At 33.3% G+C, this 20,761-nt stretch overlaps 2 protein-coding genes across 2 annotated transcripts; one reads left to right on the top strand and one right to left on the bottom strand.

Annotated features, from left to right (window-relative positions):
• Window positions 1-931: 931 nt before the first annotated feature.
• LOTGIDRAFT_203725 (hypothetical protein) lies at window positions 932-6,408 on the bottom strand. Its single transcript, XM_009052805.1, has 11 exons — window positions 5,924-6,408; window positions 5,030-5,229; window positions 4,797-4,860; window positions 4,208-4,346; window positions 3,791-3,917; window positions 3,454-3,567; window positions 3,041-3,111; window positions 2,744-2,826; window positions 2,226-2,294; window positions 1,933-2,025; window positions 932-1,562 (listed from the first exon to the last, which is right to left on the bottom strand). The coding sequence occupies exons 1-11, from the start codon at window positions 6,029-6,031 to the stop codon at window positions 1,434-1,436; spliced, it is 1,197 nt and encodes a 398-aa protein (XP_009051053.1). The 5' UTR covers window positions 6,032-6,408; the 3' UTR covers window positions 932-1,433.
• A 750-nt stretch (window positions 6,409-7,158) lies between these two features.
• LOTGIDRAFT_213986 (hypothetical protein) lies at window positions 7,159-19,999 on the top strand (the record flags this gene model as incomplete). The annotated part of the gene is made up of 23 exons (XM_009052806.1): window positions 7,159-7,271; window positions 7,623-7,696; window positions 7,966-8,109; window positions 8,688-8,760; window positions 9,276-9,457; window positions 9,684-9,842; window positions 10,206-10,267; window positions 10,486-10,570; window positions 10,787-10,845; window positions 11,390-11,499; window positions 11,733-11,847; window positions 12,263-12,466; window positions 12,758-12,808; window positions 13,363-13,463; window positions 13,845-14,010; window positions 14,487-14,672; window positions 15,106-15,175; window positions 15,347-15,528; window positions 17,024-17,158; window positions 17,676-17,765; window positions 18,123-18,255; window positions 18,815-18,950; window positions 19,915-19,999. The coding sequence occupies 23 exons, from the start codon at window positions 7,159-7,161 to the stop codon at window positions 19,997-19,999; spliced, it is 2,715 nt and encodes a 904-aa protein (XP_009051054.1).
• Window positions 20,000-20,761: the final 762 nt, after the last annotated feature.

Consider the following 20,761-nt stretch of genomic DNA (forward strand, 5'->3'; position numbering starts at 1 on the left):
TTTATTAATGTCATGTTTTCACTTAATGATCTGATCTGCTTCAAAAAAAGGGTGACTTTAAGGGGAAATTCAAACAGAATGTTGACATTCAAGTATTACAACAAGATACTTTGCCATGAAGTGAATGCAAATATGCTGGAAAACAGGCAAGATGACATTACCACTGGTGCTACCGAGATTGTGGGTAGGTCACAAAATTCTACATAGGGGGCAGACCGAAATTATGGGGGGACAATTTTCAAGGTTGCTGCTCAAAATGCAGCAGTTCCGTGGAGCACACAGAGGCAAGCCTTGGAGAGACTTCTACCCCAAGAACATTTGATAAAATAGAATTGATTTGGTCTATCACTACACATATTTGTCGGTAGGTACAAACCTATCAAAAATTCATGTTTTTACATTTGTGAGAAATGAAAGAAATTTCTTTAAGGGGAAAGTGCCCTATCGACCTGTACCCAAAATGAACATAACCATACAGATTTACACAAATGAATTACTACTTGGCAATGAATAATAATATCTTACAGTAAAAATAAGGCTAATCCTAGAATGGCCAGCTTCAGGACACTATGCATGATCACCCGCCGTCATTGATATCTGAACTATTTGTGATAGTTACAGCTAAGCCTTGTCCTATTAAGGAACTACATTGCCAAAGTCATAAACATGTTCTACCTGCTGTGGAGAGCTGTCAAATTATTTATAAAACAACACGTGCGTTTGTTTACAAACACGTCGTCCATCTTTAATTTGGATTTATCTCCCTTTGAAGAAATTCAGATCACAACTAAATCTCCAATCTATTGATATGCAGTAACAGTGTCAAGTTTTATGACAGAGGTGAATAGGCTCAAAATGAAATAAAATAAAATTTCGATTGCACTAATTAATGTGTCAGATGCTTAAGATTTCAAAAATTAAACCCAAATAGTTTGCAATTTAAAATTTTAATAACTTTCTATCACAGATATTCAACATCAAATTTTTCACAAAAATTTCAATGGCGACAATGGAAATATAAAAAAAAATAAATAAAATGTTAATAAGGGACGGAGTGTATGTAATGCTGAATTTTTCAACAATAAATAAAGAATTCTTGTACAATAATTTAACAAGCCTTTGTTTAAAATGGAATACAAAGAATATAAGTTGGTGGACGGAATGTTTAAAATGCTGAAAGATACTTCAGTAAGTAGGGGAAACCATTTTCCATCACCATGTTCAAAATATGAAGCCAGAATCCAGGTTGTTAGTGTCCGAAATATAACAGCTATGCACATTAGAAACAGGATGTTGTGGGGAAAAGCATCCACAATCCATACTGCACAGTCAGTGAGCTATTACATTGTTTAAAAAGCTATAATTTTCTTCATCTCAACATTATAGTTGACATAGCTATAAAAGTCCACAGAAAACATTGAGCTTTATCAAATTTAAACTTCAGGCTCCTGTACAGAAAGCCAGGATTGACTGGGGTTTACCACACGACAGAAAACACAGACTGTAACATCACCAAACGTATCTGATTGAGCCATCGAAAATGGCTTACCACATTTAGAACACTGTAAAAGAACCAAAATTAAACAGAATTATGATATGTTATGATGGATAAGAAAAAAAGAAATAATAACAACTTAGGTTCTTGTCTACTAGTTGGTCTTTGACCAAACCTCTCAGGATTTTTATTTGGATTACAATTATCCATTTATTGCTGGGTTGACTGGAATGAGGAAAAATGAGGTCACTGGACATTGACATGCCACGCCATGCCAGTTATACATCCAACTTCTCTGCATCTGATTTCGCTAATGAAAACAAACAACATGATACTGTGTGCAATGAAGGAAATATTAGCCAAGATAGAAGCATTTGCCTTCACTCTTTTAATTATTCATTTGAATTGCAATATTTGGATTTTGAATGTAAACTTACCTTTATAACTTTGAGTCCAATTGATTTTCTATTCTCTAAAACCACAGGTATTTTATCTGTATCCTCAATATTCCATACTCTTACTGAAGTATCCTGAAAGCCAAATTAATATTCTTTATAAAAACAAGTGGATTCAATATCTCAAAATAGTATTTACTTCGTTGAATTGAAAGCTTCAAAAGTATTGGATATTATCTCTGCTGTGTGATGCTGGTTGGACACTCCAAGTAAACATCTCATGCCACATATATATATATATCTATACTGTCATCTGTTACAAAAAACACACTTACATTGGAGCAGGATAACAACCATTTCTGATCACTGCTGATAACTACATCATTTACCCAGCCTGTATGGCCCTAAAAATTAACATAAAGAAACAAATACATTTTACAAATTCTATAAAATTCGACAGCAATTTGATAAATATAAAATCTAGCATGCCGTCTACAAATTCATCTTAAATTAACAAGTGTTTAGTCCCCTGGTTCCCAACCTGGGGTGTTTTTACCCCTAGTGGGTGTGGCACTAGGGTGTCAGGTGTGTGGCCAACTGGTGTAGGGGAAGAATTTATTTTGAGTCGAGAGAGCACCTCACATCATCACATGCTGGAAATGTGGATGAAACAAATTTTTAGGGGTGTGAAAGATCCAGGTGATTGCTCCAGGGGTGTGAATGCTGTAAAAGGTTGGGAACCACTGCTTTAGTTCATGTTCCAACCTTGCTATAGAAGCAGTCTGATTTTGTTATTTCACCAATGGCTTTTCTTTCAGAGCCTGAATCTTCTAGGTTTGTAAGCTTGACGTACCTGGAGTCTGATTTTCTGGACACAATTATCAGCATCCCATATTACAATACTGTTGTCATAGGAACCAGTGGCTAGCATTAAACCTGTAATTCAAATCAAATCACAAGTTGATTTCGGGAGTTAGAACACGTCAAAAACAGTCAGAAACTATTCATGGTTGCTAAATTTTCAATGATTTTGTCCCGTTTCTGAGATTGTGGTATGGTTAAAAAGAACGGATGTGAATGTATTCAGCAAAACACTGAGGAATAGACTTATGTTTTGGTTTAAGTTTTATGAACATTAAAATCTATTTACCATCTTCTGTAAAATCACAACAACTGACAGAGCCCTCGTGGCTTCCTTTTAATGTTTCTGGTCCATTAGATCTGAAAAATATTCAAATGAAGAAGAAATTTGGGCACTCAGACATATACAGATCTTTTAATCTTCCAGAACTGGTTCAGATGACTTGCATGAGAATAGGTGTCAAATCTCCATTCTGAAAAGTTATACAGATACCTGACATTGAGCTCTATCCTCCAGTAAAGTAAATATTCAGCATTCAGATACTTAGTAAATCAATTCGTGTACACCACAGCTTATATATTAGATTCATTGAAACTAATGTTGTGCCTAAATGACCTATGCCTAACTGACAGAGTTCCTTACTGAGTCCAATCGACTCCATATCACATTATTCATATAAAGAAAGTTAACATCTGACTTACCTATACATACCAGTAGCTATATCCCAGATATGGACTGATTTATCCCAGGACGTGGTAGCAAACTTTCTCTCTCCACCAGACATAGAGCAATCTGATACCACATTTATATGTCCCCTAAAATATAACAATAGCTTACTGAATAACTATAGCTATAATACCCCTAGAAAATATCATTAGCTTATAAGCAATCTGATTAAAATGCAAATTTGGAAGATTCGTTCTATATTTTTCTATGGGCGATTCCACTTGCCACTCATGATTTGACGAAGTTGTTAAGCAAGAATATTTCCAATTATGTTTATCATTGTTTGTGTCAAATGTGGTAAAGTAAACTTACTCCAATCTAAGTGTAGTAGTGGCTGATTTTAAATCAAAGAATTTAGTCGTTCTATCCATAGATGTTGTTATAATTTTATCATCTTCTGGTGAAAATAGTACACTTGTTATAGTACTTGTATGGTGATCTGAAATATAAGGCAGATAGATCAACACGTTATTCGGCACCACAATGCCTATTATAGATAAAAAAAAGTCCTGCAGTATGCATTGATGAAAATTTTAACATGACTACATGGCTAATTTAGATTTCCATAGGTAAAGAATTTTTAAATCTTGGAATGTTTCTGTTTTTGAAACTAATCTGTCATTTGGCAGAAATATTTTCAACCACTGGCACTGCCTGTTTTCTTTAAAGCCAAAAGAATTCAGGTTACTTGATGTAGATAAGGAAAAGAATGATCTGAACAAGGCAAACCTTTCAAGTTAAAGACAATTTCTCCAGTCCTAGCATTCCAGACTTTCAGAGTATTATCCATGTCCGATCCTGATGCCACCAGAGTTCCATCGTGAGAAAATTTACAACAAGTTATTACGCCTTCATGAGCTCCATTCCACTAGAATATAAGAAATAGAAACAGTTTGTGTAAAGCAGAAAGATGTATGTTCAAATCTTCTATTAATTCAACTTGTTAACTAACAATTACCTTTACCGTTCAGCTCTAGCCACCTCTCTACTGATCCATCATTATGTTGTGTAATGAGCAGTCGGTGAAGCTGCCATTGCAAGAGACATCAGATAACATCATACACTATAAGTCATATTATCGGTTGTTTGAATTCAGGTAAATGAAGTTTTATTTTGTTCACACTCACTCAGTGTTCACAGAGTTAAGCCTAATGATGATGATTACCTGTATTCAATGTATATTGTACATGAATTTAAAACATAGAGCAATATTCAGATTGAGGTTCATTAGGTTACATTGTCTTCAAACTAAAACATTGCACATTGTTGTATAATGTTGTAACATGAAACTGTAACAAGAATAATATGAAATACTTACAAGTTCCTGTTGAGTTTGAATATCAGTTAGTCTTACTTTCTTATCCCAACCACAACTAACAAATCTGTAAGATTAAAAAAAAATTATTAACTTGATTATGACAGCTTCCTCAAAGGACAAATACTTATTTTATTTGTTTTTATTTGGATTTATCATTTTTGTTAACTCTTTGAAAGACCAAACAAACATTTATTCATGATTTTTTTGACAAATTTTTTTATCCTAAACCGTACCGTGTTTGATCAACATCAGGGAGTCTGGCTTCATTTACTGCTCCATTATGAACATCATCAAACGACTGTATAACTTGTCCAGAATCAAAACTCCAGATCTTTACACTTTTATCACTTGATGAAGTCAATAAATTATTATTTTTAAAAAACTGACATGATTTCACATCATCTGTGTGATTTTTGAAGAGTCGGACTTGAACCTGTAAAACAGTTAGGAAATAACCTTTCATAAACATAATTTATTCATGGTGTTTTCAAAAGAAAAGCTGGCTCTGGCTCATAATAGCACACGACACCTGTGGATTGTGGAATAGCAACCTCATGCATTTCATCCTCTCTCATCGTGTGACTCTAAAATAAGATACTACAAGAGGATTCTGTGTTCATTATAACTGCATATTCCACAGCATATATTGATGTTGTAATTTACTTTAAACAATGTAAGCAAGAATAATCAACAAAAGAAGATTTTAACGCCAAGCTAATCTAGTTTGAAAATATTTTCTGACAAGCTAGGATTGTCGCATTGGTATAACATTGTAAGTACATTGCTTGGTACTAGAAGCTGGAATTCTACTATTAGCAATAGGTACTTTAGAAGCTATGTCATGGGCTCTTCTAAGCAAATAGCAGAAACAATATCAACTTGGGCACTCGGCCATTTCAGTTCTTCATTGTCATTAGATGCATCAGTACTTTGTTTTCAACTCAACCAACAAAGGAAGAGCCCAATAATAAAGACTCAGTGGTCTCAATCTGAAATCCATGACAGCACTGCTGATGTTGATGCACATGTTCTTTGATATAAAGATAATCTTGAAACTAGCTTCCTTTTCTAATAAACTAAATAATACAATGCCATGCAACAAAAGAAAAATTTAAGCAAAAAATAACCTGAGCTAAAGCTTCATGGGCCCAATTAGTCTGTTGATTTGTATTAGATAGGTTCAATTCTCGAGTTAATTCCTTCGCTAAGGCTAAGTCATCTACATCAGCTGTCATTTTTCAACTAAATAATTTTCTGCTTCTTTCAGGATTATCAATAATGGTTGTCTCAGGTTGAGAAGGCAGCATAAATTCGTAATCTTTAGAGTTGCCTTCTGCCTATTCATGCTCCATGAAGAATTTAGATTCGTCAGATTAAACTATATAAATTTCATAAGGTCATAAACTCATGAAGTGAATTCAGAATTGATGGTCATAGAATGTCAATGTGTTACGAGGGCAAGGTAAACGCCTTCCAAAAGCGATCTAAGCTTTACGCCGAGCTAAAATAAATAACAAACAAAGCAAAATGATTCTAAAGGTATTTAAGCAGAATATAAAGGATAAAATTAAATTTAAACTGTTTGTTTATCATTTTCAACTTTCGTTTCCATCTCAGTGCCGAAAATTGGTCTATTCTCTTTCTAACGGTTGTCGTTAAGTAGCTGTCGGAAAATCAATTATTATGAGCATTACATAAAACCAAAAGACACAAAAAGACGTTTGATATAAGTCTATATTTCTATATTTTAAGGGACAGACTTTTAGAAAATCATAATAATTAAATCCAATCTATTTTTACGACATTTAGCAGAAAATCCAATATGGACGACACTGGACAGCCAGGTAAATAAAAGACATATTAAATGTCAAAATTTCTAGAATGTTGTACGTGGGATCTTTAATAATTTTTAAGCTAAAGTTTCATGCTTTATATGGGAAATATAATGATTGAATTTCTAATGGATAAATGATATCGATGGGTGGAAAAAATCGTGTTGGAAATCGGTGCCACTGGTGAATGAAATATATTGCAGTCTTCAATTGACTTTAAGTAGCTTCAACTCAAGGGTGTCGGGTGTGTTACACCTATAGATCTCAACATTTACTTTAAGCATTTGTAACAAGTAGGTCTACCCTATCCAGAGATTTTCATGTAAACATGCATTATGTTTAAAAATCTCTTGTCAAACTTCTTGAAATCTAATTGTGTTTTTGTAAAAAATAAATTCCCATAGCCAAATTCTGAAAGTCAATCCAAAACTCGACCTTATAACCTATGTGTTTGTGTGTGCCTAAGTTATTGAAGGCGAAGGGCTCAACAGGGATTTGTAAGTTATCAGTACGCCTAATGAATGTATTAAATGGATTATATTCCAGATATCTGTCGGGTGTGCCGATGTGAGGGCACTCCAGACAAGGCTCTGTATCATCCATGTGTTTGTACTGGAAGTATCAAATTCATCCACCAAGATTGGTAAGAATAATTTACTATGCAAATTAACTTTGGTTGAACAGCTCCACATTTTGATAACCTTGAGTATAGTTTCTAAATTTTTACATTTAAAATAACTTAATGCACTAATGACAAAAGTTGATTGTAAAATTTTTTGAGAAACAGGAAAACCATTTTTTCGGTTAAACTGATGGCAGTGAGCTGTTCACTGATCAATGGTCAATATGACTTCTGTTTTTTCTGTAAAATGTGTTTATTGGTGTGTAAAATTATTTTAATGTAAACACTAACGTACGATAGTTCATTAATAATGAACATCTACACCTGTATTCTATGAATAAAATTAATGAATAAATTTCGTATTTATTTCAGCCTTTTGCAGTGGTTGACTTACAGTCGTAAAGAATATTGTGAACTATGCAAGCACAGATTTGCATTCACACCTAGTATGTATAACATGTGACAAAAGATAGTGAAATTATTTCTTTGCATTATGATATTGTCTATTATCTAAGTGCAGTGCAGAACTGTAGGAAACGGTACCCAAATTAACATATAATCTATTAGTAGCCAAAGTTTATTCTCTTAATGATATTCTGATTTGATGTATCATGGATGAAGTTGATTTTCATTAAAAGGATTGATCATATATCATCAGTACGGTTCATTTTAGTTTTTCATTAACTCTCAATATTATGGTGAATTTGTGTTTCAGTCTACTCTCCCGATATGCCGAAGCGCCTACCGATTAAAGACATCTGTAGTGGACTGGTCACGAGTATGGCAAGAGCCATTAGGTATTGGTTTCACTATACACTTGTAGCATTCGCTTGGTTGGGCGTAGTTCCTCTTACTGCCTGTAAGTATGAAAACACGATCATAATCACTGAATAATTTAATGAATATTTAAGCTTACTCAAACAGAAAGCTTGATATTGATTATAATAGGATGGGGAAAATGAAAAAAAAAAGTTTTTAATCTTAATAGGCATATTTTTAAGAAGCACTTCAAAGATGTTTAACTCTAGACCAGCTGGTAATGAGAATTCCAAAATAAAAATCTGTACAAGCAAATAACAGTTACCAAAAATCTTGTCCAAAGCATGACAAAATCAGGAGTAATAATTGTATAGTAAATACCTCTTCAAAGTACCATCAGGTGTTTCAAAAAGAGTGAGCATGTTCTGAAAACCAATCCAGTTATCCTTATTAGAAATATCAAAGCAGAAAGAACATGTTGTAATAACTCAATGTTTAATAATATGTGATCTTCAGACAACTGACCTATTTCAGCATGCGTCTCTACTGAAGGTGGACTCTCTTTATTAAATATTTAAGTTTTTGGATATTACTGTCTTACAAAATCACAGTTGAGCTTTGCAATATAAATTGTTTTTTTTTAAATCTGACAGATAATGAATCTGTGTATAATTCTAGGTCGAATCTATAGATGTTTATTTACTGGTAGTGTCAGTTCATTGTTAACTTTACCATTAGACATGTTATCTACGTAAGTATACACTTTATTTATACAATTTAACACTCAGTTTCCAGCATTTTTCTTACATATTTCTTTCTTATTGTCACACGAACGAATTTCAGTTGAGGCTCTAATGGCTTTGTAATTTTGGATTTACTTCCCTTGATTGGTTGTGAAATGTTATTTAAAGTCTTTGAATGGTATTTAGAAATTGTTAGTACGATATATAGACACAGCTTTATGGAACAACAATCACTGGTTTTAAGTTTTTATGTGACTGAGGACGGAACGTTACATAAAACTTTAACCAGTGATTATTGTTCAATAAAGCTTTGTCTATATAAATGTTGTTTAATTTTCAGTTTCCAGCATTTTTCTTACCGTACATATTTGATATCCATTGCTTGATAAATACTTGAAATTTCCCTCAAATAAAATCAGTATTTGTATTCAATAAAATGTGTGTTTTCTCTTTCAAAATACCTTTACTAAATGCCATTCAAGAAATAAATGAAATTCATTTTATAAAATTTCCTGTTTTCCAGAGAAAACCTAGCCTCTGACTGTTTCCAAGGCTGTTTTGTAGTGACCTGTACGCTGTGTGCATTTATTAGTCTAGTTTGGTTACGTGAACAGATTTTACATGGGGGAGGTCCTGATTGGTTAGAACAAGATAATCAACAAGCCAATCAACAGAGGGTAAATAAATTTGAATATTCATTGAATTGTCAAACTGTGGGACTTAAACTCTTATTAAGAGCCTCTTCGGCAATTGAACAGAATGCTATTATGATGTCAAAAACAAGCCTTAAAACAAGATTATAAGCAATAAATGTTCCTCTGAAGGATATTTTTTTCAGTAATTTTTTGTCTTTTTTGATTGGTTTAGAATTTTCTGGATGGAAATCCGGTAAATAATCTGATTGGTGAAATAGCTGGTGCTGGCATGAGAGCTCCAGCCAATCAGAATGAAGGTGGGAATAACCCTGCAGCCAATGAAAATGAAGAAGAGGTTGAAGGTGAAGAAGTGGCAGAAGGCAATGATGGTGCTAACCATGAGGCCAATAATGATGTCAATAATGATGTTAATAATGATAATAATGGTGCACAAGGTAGGAGTTCATTCAGTCACACTAAAGAAGAGTTGAAATAACTTTCATAATAACCCCTAATTTGAAAATGATGTCTACTTATTATACATTGTAGAAATACATGCATGGAAAAGTTCAAGGGGTTTTAAATAGATAAACACTGTATCTAATTCTTAAAAACTTAAATTCCTTAAATTTTTTGAGGCTACTGCCTTGACTTTTGACCTTCTAAAGAAAAACTCTAAGAAGCTGTCTGGTTTTTCAATCAAAAGAACCTTCAAACCCATAAGGATTTCAAAAGAAAGTTGAACAGGCTTGGCTTGTGAATCAGTTTTGGCTTAAAAATTCATATAACATGACTAATAAACAGTGTTTGTATTGTAGATGATAACAATTGGAATCCAATAGAGTGGGACAGAGCAGCAGAGGAGCTGACTTGGGAAAGGGTGGGTAGCTTGTGATTTCTTCATCTCTACTCTGTGACTTAAATTAGTGCTTTCATTGAGAATAGTCTTCGAATACAAACTAATATAAGCATCGTTGGTTCTGTTCCAAAGTCTTCTTCAGAGTCATGATTAGGACCTTGTGAATTAGGCAGGATTTTTTATAATTATATATTAAGAACGCAAACATGCTCTTAAATATTCCATTTTTTTTCCTTCAGTTACTGGGTTTAGATGGGTCTCTGGTATTTTTAGAACATGTTTTTTGGGTCGTTTCACTCAATACATTGTTTATCCTAGTATTTGGTAAGTATTATATTTATATAGGACCAAATAATGGTATAGTCAATAGATTTCTCTGTATATAGTAATGACACCAGATAAGTCCAAATGATGAATGAATATATTCTTATTGACCAAGTTTGAGAATTCTAATTTTATGTTTATTTTAAGAGGTAGTACTCCTTTAAAGTGACAAATTATTAATGAAATATTCACCACAATATTTATTATTTATTTCAGCCTTTTGTCCATATCATATTGGACATTTTACACTAGTGGGGTGTAAAGTTGATGATATTGTAAGTTAGATTTTAGTTTCCTCAGACATTTTCTTGAAACTTAAGAATATTGAAAGATGGGTTCCCTTATTTTCATTTATGAAAATGTTAATATTTATACAAATAGAAAGTAGAGGTGTTCCAATGACTTAGAAAAATACCAGTTTGTCTCACGTGTCCATAATTAATTCATAATTAGTTAAATTAGAAGAGAATTACTAGCATAATTCCAATGAGTGACCGTTCAAGAAAGGCACAGACTGTACATATATAGACATTTCTTATTGGTTAAAACTCTTAATTATATGCAATAAGAACATAATGATATTATTAAGAGTACATGATCAAATTTATCAAATAGTTTGCTTAATTTGACACTAAAAAATGCGGAAACCCATCTTTAAAATGACAACAGTTTGTAAATTTTTGTGGAATTATATTACATTTAGTTCTATTGTTTTCTATCTAAAAATTTGGTAAGGAACTTTATAAGAAAATATCTGATGGGAGTTAATATGAAAAATTAAGACAGTTTCATGTAACTAGATATTGATTTATTTTTCAGGTATCCGCTTCCCATTTTGAAGGATTATTAACTACGATATCAGGCTATGTTGTAATTGGTATAGCATTAGTTGTATTATACTTACTCTGTTCTCTTGCCAAACTCAAAAAGTAAGTTCTACATCTCCGATATCCCTTCAAGAAATTAATGGACTATTCCATGCATGAAGACTTTTAATCAAAATGAAATGCCTAGATGAGTTCATATTCAATATTAGGGGTCAAAAGATTATAATTTATGGGCTTGATTTAGATGATCATATATCTGATTGGTCAATCACTAAAGTTGATATTGAATTATATGATATTTGAAAATCGCACTGTATTTTTTTTTAACGTTTTAGATTCCGGCGTGTATTAGGACTATGTTATGTAGTAGTAAAAGTTATGTTATTAGTCGTGGTAGAAGTCGGTGTCTTTCCTCTGATTTGTGGCTGGTGGCTGGACATCTGTTCCTTGGTAAGATTCAGCATTATTTATTACTATATTTGATTCATTACTACTATTACTATATGAATATTCTATTTTAGACATGTATCTTTAGTCTGACAGTCGTAACACATGTAATAACATTCAAATATAGATTATTATTTTTGTGACAATAGTGTATTTCTTACTTCTCTGGCCGTAACTGCTATGATGGGTGCTATAACTAAAAAATAATGCAATTGTAATACATGGGATTTATTTTGTATAGATATGATTCAATTACGTGTATATGCATATTTTTTATATATTTCATAAATATTAAAATTTATTTGAAAAACTCTGCAGTTGACTCAGCGTAATTCTTACCCATGTATAATAGATATCATTATTATTAATATTATTGTCATTATTATTATAATAAGTGATTTATTATTTTTCTTTCTAGTCTATGTTTGATGCCACTTTAAAAGACAGAAAGACAAGTTTTCACCTGGCTCCAGGTACCTCTATGTTTATTCACTGGCTAGTCGGAATGGTGTATGTATTTTACTTTGCGTCGTTTATCTTACTGCTACGAGAAGTACTTCGTCCTGGTGTTCTCTGGTTTCTACGAAATCTCAACGACCCTGAATTTAATCCCATTCAAGAGGTGAGACAATATTTTTCCCGTTTTGGAAGTTTTTTTGTCTCTTTGATGTCCCTAAACGTATGTGAAAAAAATGAAATCAAGATAAAACTTGTTAGTGAGCACTTCCTCTCGTTTTAAAATCCCCAGCTCCATTGCATTAGGACTGTTGATACTGAAATATATTGCTATAGGACAAACCAGCATAGCCTTAGTATGCTAAAAAATAAATACATGCAAGGCTTCGAGTAGGACAATTGGAACGACAGACTATTCAGATCAAATTATATATTTATTTTTTTTGAAAATTTACAGATGATACATCTACCAGTTTATCGACATGTGAGAAGATTTATTGCCTCAGTGGTGAGTTGATTCTTTGATTTCAATCCATTTTATATAAGTTCACAAAATATACAAAGTTAAATTTGTTGATAGGTCACTGTGTTTGATGCTTTCATATTAATTGATAATATTAGGAAATATTGTATTGTTAATGTTATATTGTAGATAATATTAGGAAATATTGTATTGTTAATGTTATATTGTAGATAATATTTGGAAGTACTGTATTGTTAATGTTATATTGTAGATAATATTTGGAAGTACTGTATTGTTAATGTTATATTGTAGATAGTATTTGGAAGTACTGTATTGTTAATGTTATATTGTAGATAATATTTGGAAGTACTGTATTGTTAATGTTATATTGTAGATAATATTTGGAAGTACTGTATTGTTAATGTTATATTGTAGATAATATTTGGAAGTACTGTATTGTTAATGTTATATTGTAGATAATATTTGGAAGTACTGTATTGTTAATGTTATATTGTAGATAATATTTGGAAGCACTGTATTGTTAATGTTATATTGTAGATGATATTTGGAAGTACTGTATTGTTAATGTTATATTGTAGATAATATTTGGAAGTACTGTATTGTTAATGTTATGGTTGCCTGTAAGAGTGATAAAGAAAGTCTTCAGTACATTTCTGCCATACCATGTTATGTTATCGAGGTGAGTGAATGAAGGACAGTTTATATATCATAGTCCCTAACCATCCGCCCCTTCCCCCTCCATCTCCACCCCCTTTAGGCCTGTGAAAGGTCTTATTTTGAAGTGAAAATTGGGCCCTCGAAATGCTCAAAATCCATCTCAGGCCTTCTGATATCTGTTGACTTCTCGAATAGAAGTCACCTTTCCGACAATCAGGCCTCGTCTCAGACGAGCGACACCTATAATCCCTCCCACCTTCGCCTCCTCACCCTCCCATTTTCTAGATACACCCCTGAGTAAGTAGTACCAACAGTATAACAGATCCATATCAATTCTGTGTTAATATATTGAGGCCTTCCTCAAATCTTAATATGTTTGAAACCAATATTTGTTTTATTTCAGTGATGCCCCAGTGAGTGAGCTGTCTCTAGAACTATTATTACTACAAGTGGTATTACCAGCCCTCTTAGAACAGGGTCATACTAGACTGTGGATGAAAGGAATGGTACGGGGTTGGACTGTAGCTGTAGCCTGGTTGTTGAATCTTAGATCTTATCTTATTGGTGATGTTAATATCGAAGATGAGGTAGATTAATTCAGTATCTCTTAGATATGACACAATTTGATTGTCTATCCCTTGTCTTGGAAGTGATCATTTCCATACTTACTATTCTAATGAAGCTCAAACTTAATATAGCTAGTTGCTTGACATGGTTGAATATTTAATGTCCTAAATTAATTTGCCTTGTCAGTGATACTTGCCAGCTGCCACCCGCCTCAATGAATTTAGAATATAAACTATCAATTTGCTAGAATGTAAGAATGGTGTGCTCTTTCTTTAAAACCAGAGTACAATGATAAAGCCATGTTAAGTGGAATTCAGAATCGATGTATGTTATGTTGCAGTTATTAGCGAACCCCTGGCGTACTCACACACCTAAATTTGACGCTGCTGTTTAAGTGCTTTGTGTAGATAGCTGATGATAATCGGAGATCGAAATCAGCTGCGTCAACATGTTAGAAATGTGAAGTTTTTACTTTTAGGAAGATGTTATCCATGGTGATCAACCAGCCCCGCCCCAAGCCAATAACGTCCATGCTAATAATGTAGCCCCACCCCCAGCACAGCCTCAGGGTGAGGGTTTAGGTGCTGCCCATCAGGCCATGTTACAAGGTGGTGGACCCACAGGATTCCAGCCATACAAGAGACCCTCTATATTTGCTGCCAGGGTGAGTATTTTTTACATTCAGTGTACTCTGTGATATTGACTTCTGCCTTATCTGACATCATTTTCTGGTCCCGATTGATTTCCTTCTTATGTCAGTTTAAAAAATTCTGAGTACTCTGATACTCTGGGTGTATTGGAAGCTCACTACTATAAGCTGTTGGCTCAGTGTGTATCATGCCAGCTCTGTATCAAAGGGGTGGAGATATTACCTTTAGATTGTTTTACCTGGTTTATCACTGTTAGTGATGTAGACTGAGTGGCTGACATGGAAAAGTCGTCATATCCTTATATCTAGACAACTCAATTGTGTCCAAACTCATCATTTCAGTCCTCAATTTTCTTCACCAAATTTCCTTGCTACTTCTGTAATATATATTTACCAGTTTTGTTTTTGGATGGGACCAAATTGTTTCAAACTTGTTTTTCTATTCCAGGTTATTATGCTAGTGATCTTAATGTGTGTTACTTTATTTGCTGCTAGTCTGTTTTCACTTACACTGCCAGGTACAGTATATTTACTTTCTTGTTCAGTTGATATCCGATGTATCCTTGATAAAACCTCGACAGTTATTCAAAAAGTGTAAGCTAATGCTGCTGTCCTTGCAATTTTCCCTCATGGTATGCCCATTTTCATCAGCCAATTTTGACCTGTCAAATACTTTTTATCTATTTCAGTATTTATCGGGCGTCGTTTGATGTCAATTTGGATGGGAGATGTTAAGATACACGAGTTATATACTGCAGCTTGTGGATTGTATGTTTGTTGGTTAAGTCTGCGAATATCGTTATTTCTGTATAACTGGATCCCACAGGGTTATAATGTCATCATAGTCAAACTTAAACAGTGGTCATTATTGGTAAGTGCCTTGCATTTTAAGCTGCGAATAAACAAGGTCTGGCATCCTGTGTGATGTTAGGTGGGGGAATATCAATATAGTAGAAAATAGTAGAAGCAAATCGTGCATTCACCGTGTCCATACCATACCTTCTTCTGTTAACTAAACATTCTACCTGGTACTCAACCAACCAAATGTTCTAGTAGATCCCCCATATAGACTAAGAAAAGACCTGTAAGAAGCCCTCTTTCCTTATTAATCCAGTTGTCTTAACTGTAAAGTACAGATAATCTGAAATAGACTGTTTGAAGGTAAAACAAAGACGAATCTTGGTGAAATTCATAACAAATAGGTTTATACAAAGACCAACATATAGACAGGACCCTAAAACAGCTTGTTGTGAAACTCAGTAACAACCTGATACAAGTTATATTTATTATTTGAATTTCTATATCACTCTACAATTGATGTATTGAGCACTATTTTAACAGTGGTATTTCTATATCTCTCTACAATTGATGTATTGAGCACCATTTTAACAGTGGTATTTCTATATAACTCTACAATTGATATATTGAGCACTATTTTAACAGTGGTATTTCTATATCACTCTACAATCGATGTATTGAGCACTATTTTAACAGCGGTATTTCTATATCACTCTACAATTGATGTATTGAGCACTATTTTAACAGTGGTATTTCTATATAACTCTACAATTGATATATTGAGCACTATTTTAACAGTGGTATTTCTATATCACTTTACAATCGATGTATTGAGCACTATTTTAACAGTGGTATTTCTATATAACTCTACAATTGATGTATTGAGCACTATTTTAACAGTGGTATTTCTATATCACTCTACAATTGATGTATTGAGCACTATTTTAACAGTGGTATTTCTATATTGCTCTAAATTGATGTATTCAGCACTATTTTAACAGTGGTATTTCTATATCACTCTACAATTGATGTATTCAGCACTATTTTAACAGTGGTATTTCTATATTGCTCTAAATTGATGTATTCAGCACTATTTTAACAGTGGTATTTCTATATCACTCTACAATTGATGTATTGAGCACTAATTTAACAGTGGTATTTCTATATCACTCTACAATTGATGTATTGAGCACTATTTTAACAGTGGTATTTCTATATTACTTTACAATTGATGTATTGAGCACTATTTTAACAGTGGTATTTCTATATCACTCTACAATTGATGTATTGAGCACTATTTTAACAGTAGTATTTCTATATCACTCTACAATCGATGTATTGAGCACTATTTTAACAGTGGTATTTCTATATAGCTATACTATTGATGTATTGAGCACCATCTTAACAGTGGTATATCTATATAGCTCTACAATTGATGTATTGAGCACTATTTTAACAGTGGTATTTCTATATCGTTCTACAATCATATTGAGCACAATTATAACAGTGAAAGTATTTTATTATTGTAATAATGATGTTTTGTTTTCAGCAACTATTTTATATTCCAGGCCTTGAAATCTATTATAATAGCTGTAATGTTAATAGGAGCAGTACCGTTATTACTAGGTTTATTATTTGAACTGGTTGTCGTAGCTCCATTACGAGTACCTTTGGATCAGTCTCCAGTCTTCTTTCCATGGCAGGTACAGTCATATTTTATTTTTATAACCTTAAACTGAAAATTTAACGGGCAATAAATGATTATCACCTTTTTAGAAAGTAAAGAAATAGGCATTAGTAAAGAAGCATGATATATGTGGATATGCTATTTCTAAGTATTAAAATCAATGTTTCAGATGTTCATATAGACTACCTGTTGAGATAATAAATTTTGGAAATTGTACTTCTTTCCTTATGCCCATTCCTTTGTCATAGAAAGATTTACTAACTTTATGTTCCACATGTTCATACTCATACAAGGAGTGTTATCAATAGAATGATCATCATGAACTATTTTCCTAGACAGCTAAAGTGGATGTAGGAGCTCCATTGAGTTTCACACCGCACAAAATTATACTCTCCGAACAAGTGTATTGGGCTCTAGATATGTTACTAGTGGGCCAGCAAGCATTTGCTTGTAAACTTGGATGTTGGAGGTTTGTCCCATGACATGAAATCCTGGTGAAGGCAATAAGTAACAATACTTGACTGTAATTTCAGGATTGGGCTCTAGGTGTGTTACATGCTAAAATTATCTGTGCAGTCACTATGATGGGACCACAATGGTGGCTCAAACAAGCCATGGAACAGGTCAGTGCTTCAAACAAAATTACATTTTGTTTATTTTTTTGTGATATTTTCAGTGTCCATTGTAATCTAACAAGTTTTCTTCTGCAGTCCTGTTCTGATAATCTTTTTTTTAACCAATCACAGCATGTCATGTAGGACACTTTTCTTGCTATCAAAGGCGAATTGTGGGATATCTGAACCCTAAGGGGCTGTCTTTTGTTCTACTTTGGGTTTCACTATCCCATGTTTCCTATAAGCAGGATCAAACAGTGTTTCATATTGGATTAGATACTTAAGCTATGTTAGAAATTCAAAATTGTCTTCTTCCCTGCATTTTACCTTGTTCACTATTAGCACAATATATTGAATTATTTTCAGGTATATAATGATGGATTAAGGAATTTAAATCTATTGTTTATATTAAAACATCTGTGTTTACCTGTAGTCAGTTCTCTAGGAATGGCGCTATCTGTTCCTTATATCATAGCTAAGTCATTTGTACCTATGTTCGGTGAGTATCATTATTGGTGGTTGTGGGTTATTATCTCAGTCATCGCAGGAAAGACTAGTGTCCTTATCTTTATTGGCCTTTGTGGGTTATAATCTTGGGCATCAAGCATAACACTGGTATTCTGGCCATGTTTTCTCGAAGTGATCTTAGTGCTAGGATGTTCTAGAAACAGTGTAATAAGTAAAGACCCTAGAACATCCTAGCGATAAGATCGTTTCGAGAATACGTGGCCTGGAATAGGTGATTTCATTATTGTAGTCAACCAGCTGTAAATGTGTTTGGTATTGATAACATTGAAATGATCAATGCCCATACGTTTTTTGGTTTAGCAAGGACCAGTTAGGGTCCAAAAATAACCTTGAACTTTAAGTTATAACCTGTGAAATATGAGTGTATTATAAAACGGTGATCTGTATTTTAATTCAGTGTAGCGTTCATTTCATGCTGTCAACATGTTTCAGATACACAATCTTCACCAGGAGAGCTAGTTTTAGAAGAGGGGTTAATGTTCCAGTATTGGACTTCAGTATCGTAACCTCGTCCTATTTGTTTATTTCAGATGTAGATGAGGTTACCCAGACGTTAGTAGAGAGAAGAATTTATCCGTATTTATTAAGTTGTATAATTATAGTCAGTGTATGTACATTCCAACTACGCCAGTTTAGACGTCTTTATAACCATATTAAAGATGACAAGTAAGCAGGGTTTATTCCAGTCCAATTAAAATTACATCCAACTTTCGTTTCCACATTATAATGTGGACGTATATTGTCGTCGCCCCTGTCCGTCTGTCGGTCTGTCCACAATTGGCTTGTGAACGCAATAGAGACAACAGCTTTTATCTGATTTGAATGAAATATGGTGTGAACATTTATATTCATGAGATCTTGGACAAGTTCGAAGATCTTTCTGTTTTTGAGTTATTGCCCTTGACTTATGAAAAACGCGTCAAAATTTGGTTGTAAACACAATAGAGACTACAGTTTTCATCCAATTTCAATGAAATTTGTTGTGAATATTTATAATGATGAGACCTTGGACAAGTTTGAATTTGGCTATCTTTCGATGAACGGTTTTTGAGTTATTGCCCTTGATTTATGAAAAACGCATCAAAATTTGTTTGTGAACACAATAGAGAGTACAGTTTTCATCCGATTTAAATGAAATTTGATGTGATCATTTATAATGATGAGATCTTATTCAAGATTAAATTAGACAATTTTCGATAAACGGAATTTGAGTTATTGCCCATGACTAGGTAAAAACGCATCAAAATTTGTGAGCGATAGAGGTGACAGTTTATGTCAGAATTTTATTAAATAATGTGTGTTTGTTTAAATCAACAATATCTTGCACAAATTAGATTTTTGGTATGATTTGACACAGACTAGGTGACTGGCCTTGATATACTGAAAATGTATCAGGAAAGTGGGCGTATCTTGCTAGGCAACCAATTGTTTTATTAGTTTTTGATTTTATTATAGCCACTTCACAGTCTCAAAAATTCGTCAAGTTAACCTTTTGAGTTTTGTGAGGGATTGAAGGAATTTGAATGGTGTTTCTTTCTTTTAATGTATCCTTTGACTCCATAATCAAAATAAAACCAAATAGTGCAATACAGAAGATTCTGATTATATTTTTTCTTTTCATCTCTTTCAGATATTTGGTGGGCCAGAGATTGGTGAACTATGACCCCGTATCACGAAAATCACAATCACAACCACAAGAGGCTGTAGTTTCTTGATCAATTTTCATTGTTATAACTCTCATTTTCATTTTTTGTCAACAAGAACATTGTTCTATGAACAGTTTCTAAGGTTGTGCACAATCATGTTGGGTGTTGATTTTTATCCAGTCAAACACTGGACTAAATTTATATTATTTGAAATTATGATCGCGGGGTGCACGAATGGCTGAAATGGGCATTGTTTTGTGTAACTTATTTATCAGTCGAATCAAAAAGGCTGATTTTTTTTTTAATTTAAAAAAAATTCTTGAACAAGAAGGCCTCACATTTTGTGCCAACATTCATTTAGAAATTGTGTTATTTTTCAAATATTTTATCGTCTATTAAGATCGGAAATGCAGTCAGAATAAACAAGACTATATTGATTACAGAATTTTGATGGGACAAAGGTGACAGTATATTGAACGCCAATGAGCAAATTAATCACTTTTTAGTGTCAGTTTACTGTTTGTTCATCTGCTGTGTGACTCAAGACTGAAATTAACCAAGACACAGAATTTGTTAGTCTATGTCAGTGAGTCAATGAAGCATGAGTTGAGTTGATTGTTAGCTTTGGTGCTGCTTCCATCAAAAATAGTAAAATAGGGTTTAACTCTGTGAGATAGCTTTGATGAACAGTGGTATTTCACTGAGTCAGATAACTCTTTTTTGACTGTTTTCAGATATTGAAATCCCTCTTCAAATCACAAAATTGCTAGAGCACTACAGAACTTGTGAAAGTTGGATGTTAGTTTTTCAAATCGTGATGTATGGCCAGAG

Source organism: Lottia gigantea, assembly GCF_000327385.1.
Source record: "Lottia gigantea unplaced genomic scaffold LOTGIsca_19, whole genome shotgun sequence".
In the NCBI taxonomy this organism is placed as follows: domain Eukaryota; kingdom Metazoa; phylum Mollusca; class Gastropoda; family Lottiidae; genus Lottia; species Lottia gigantea.

What these genes read in the sequence shown, in the direction of transcription:
- LOTGIDRAFT_203725 (XM_009052805.1), bottom strand. Translation starts at nt 6,031, where the DNA reads ATGACAGCTGATGTAGATGACTTAGCCTTAGCGAAGGAATTAACTCGA. An exon ending in CCTGATGTTGATCAAACACG is followed by an intron (nt 4,861 to 5,029) that starts GTACGGTTTAGG and finishes TTAATCTTACAG; the next exon opens with ATTTGTTAGTTGTGGTTGGG. An exon ending in TCCAGAAAATCAGACTCCAG is followed by an intron (nt 2,295 to 2,743) that starts GTACGTCAAGCT and finishes GTTAATTTTTAG; the next exon opens with GGCCATACAGGCTGGGTAAA.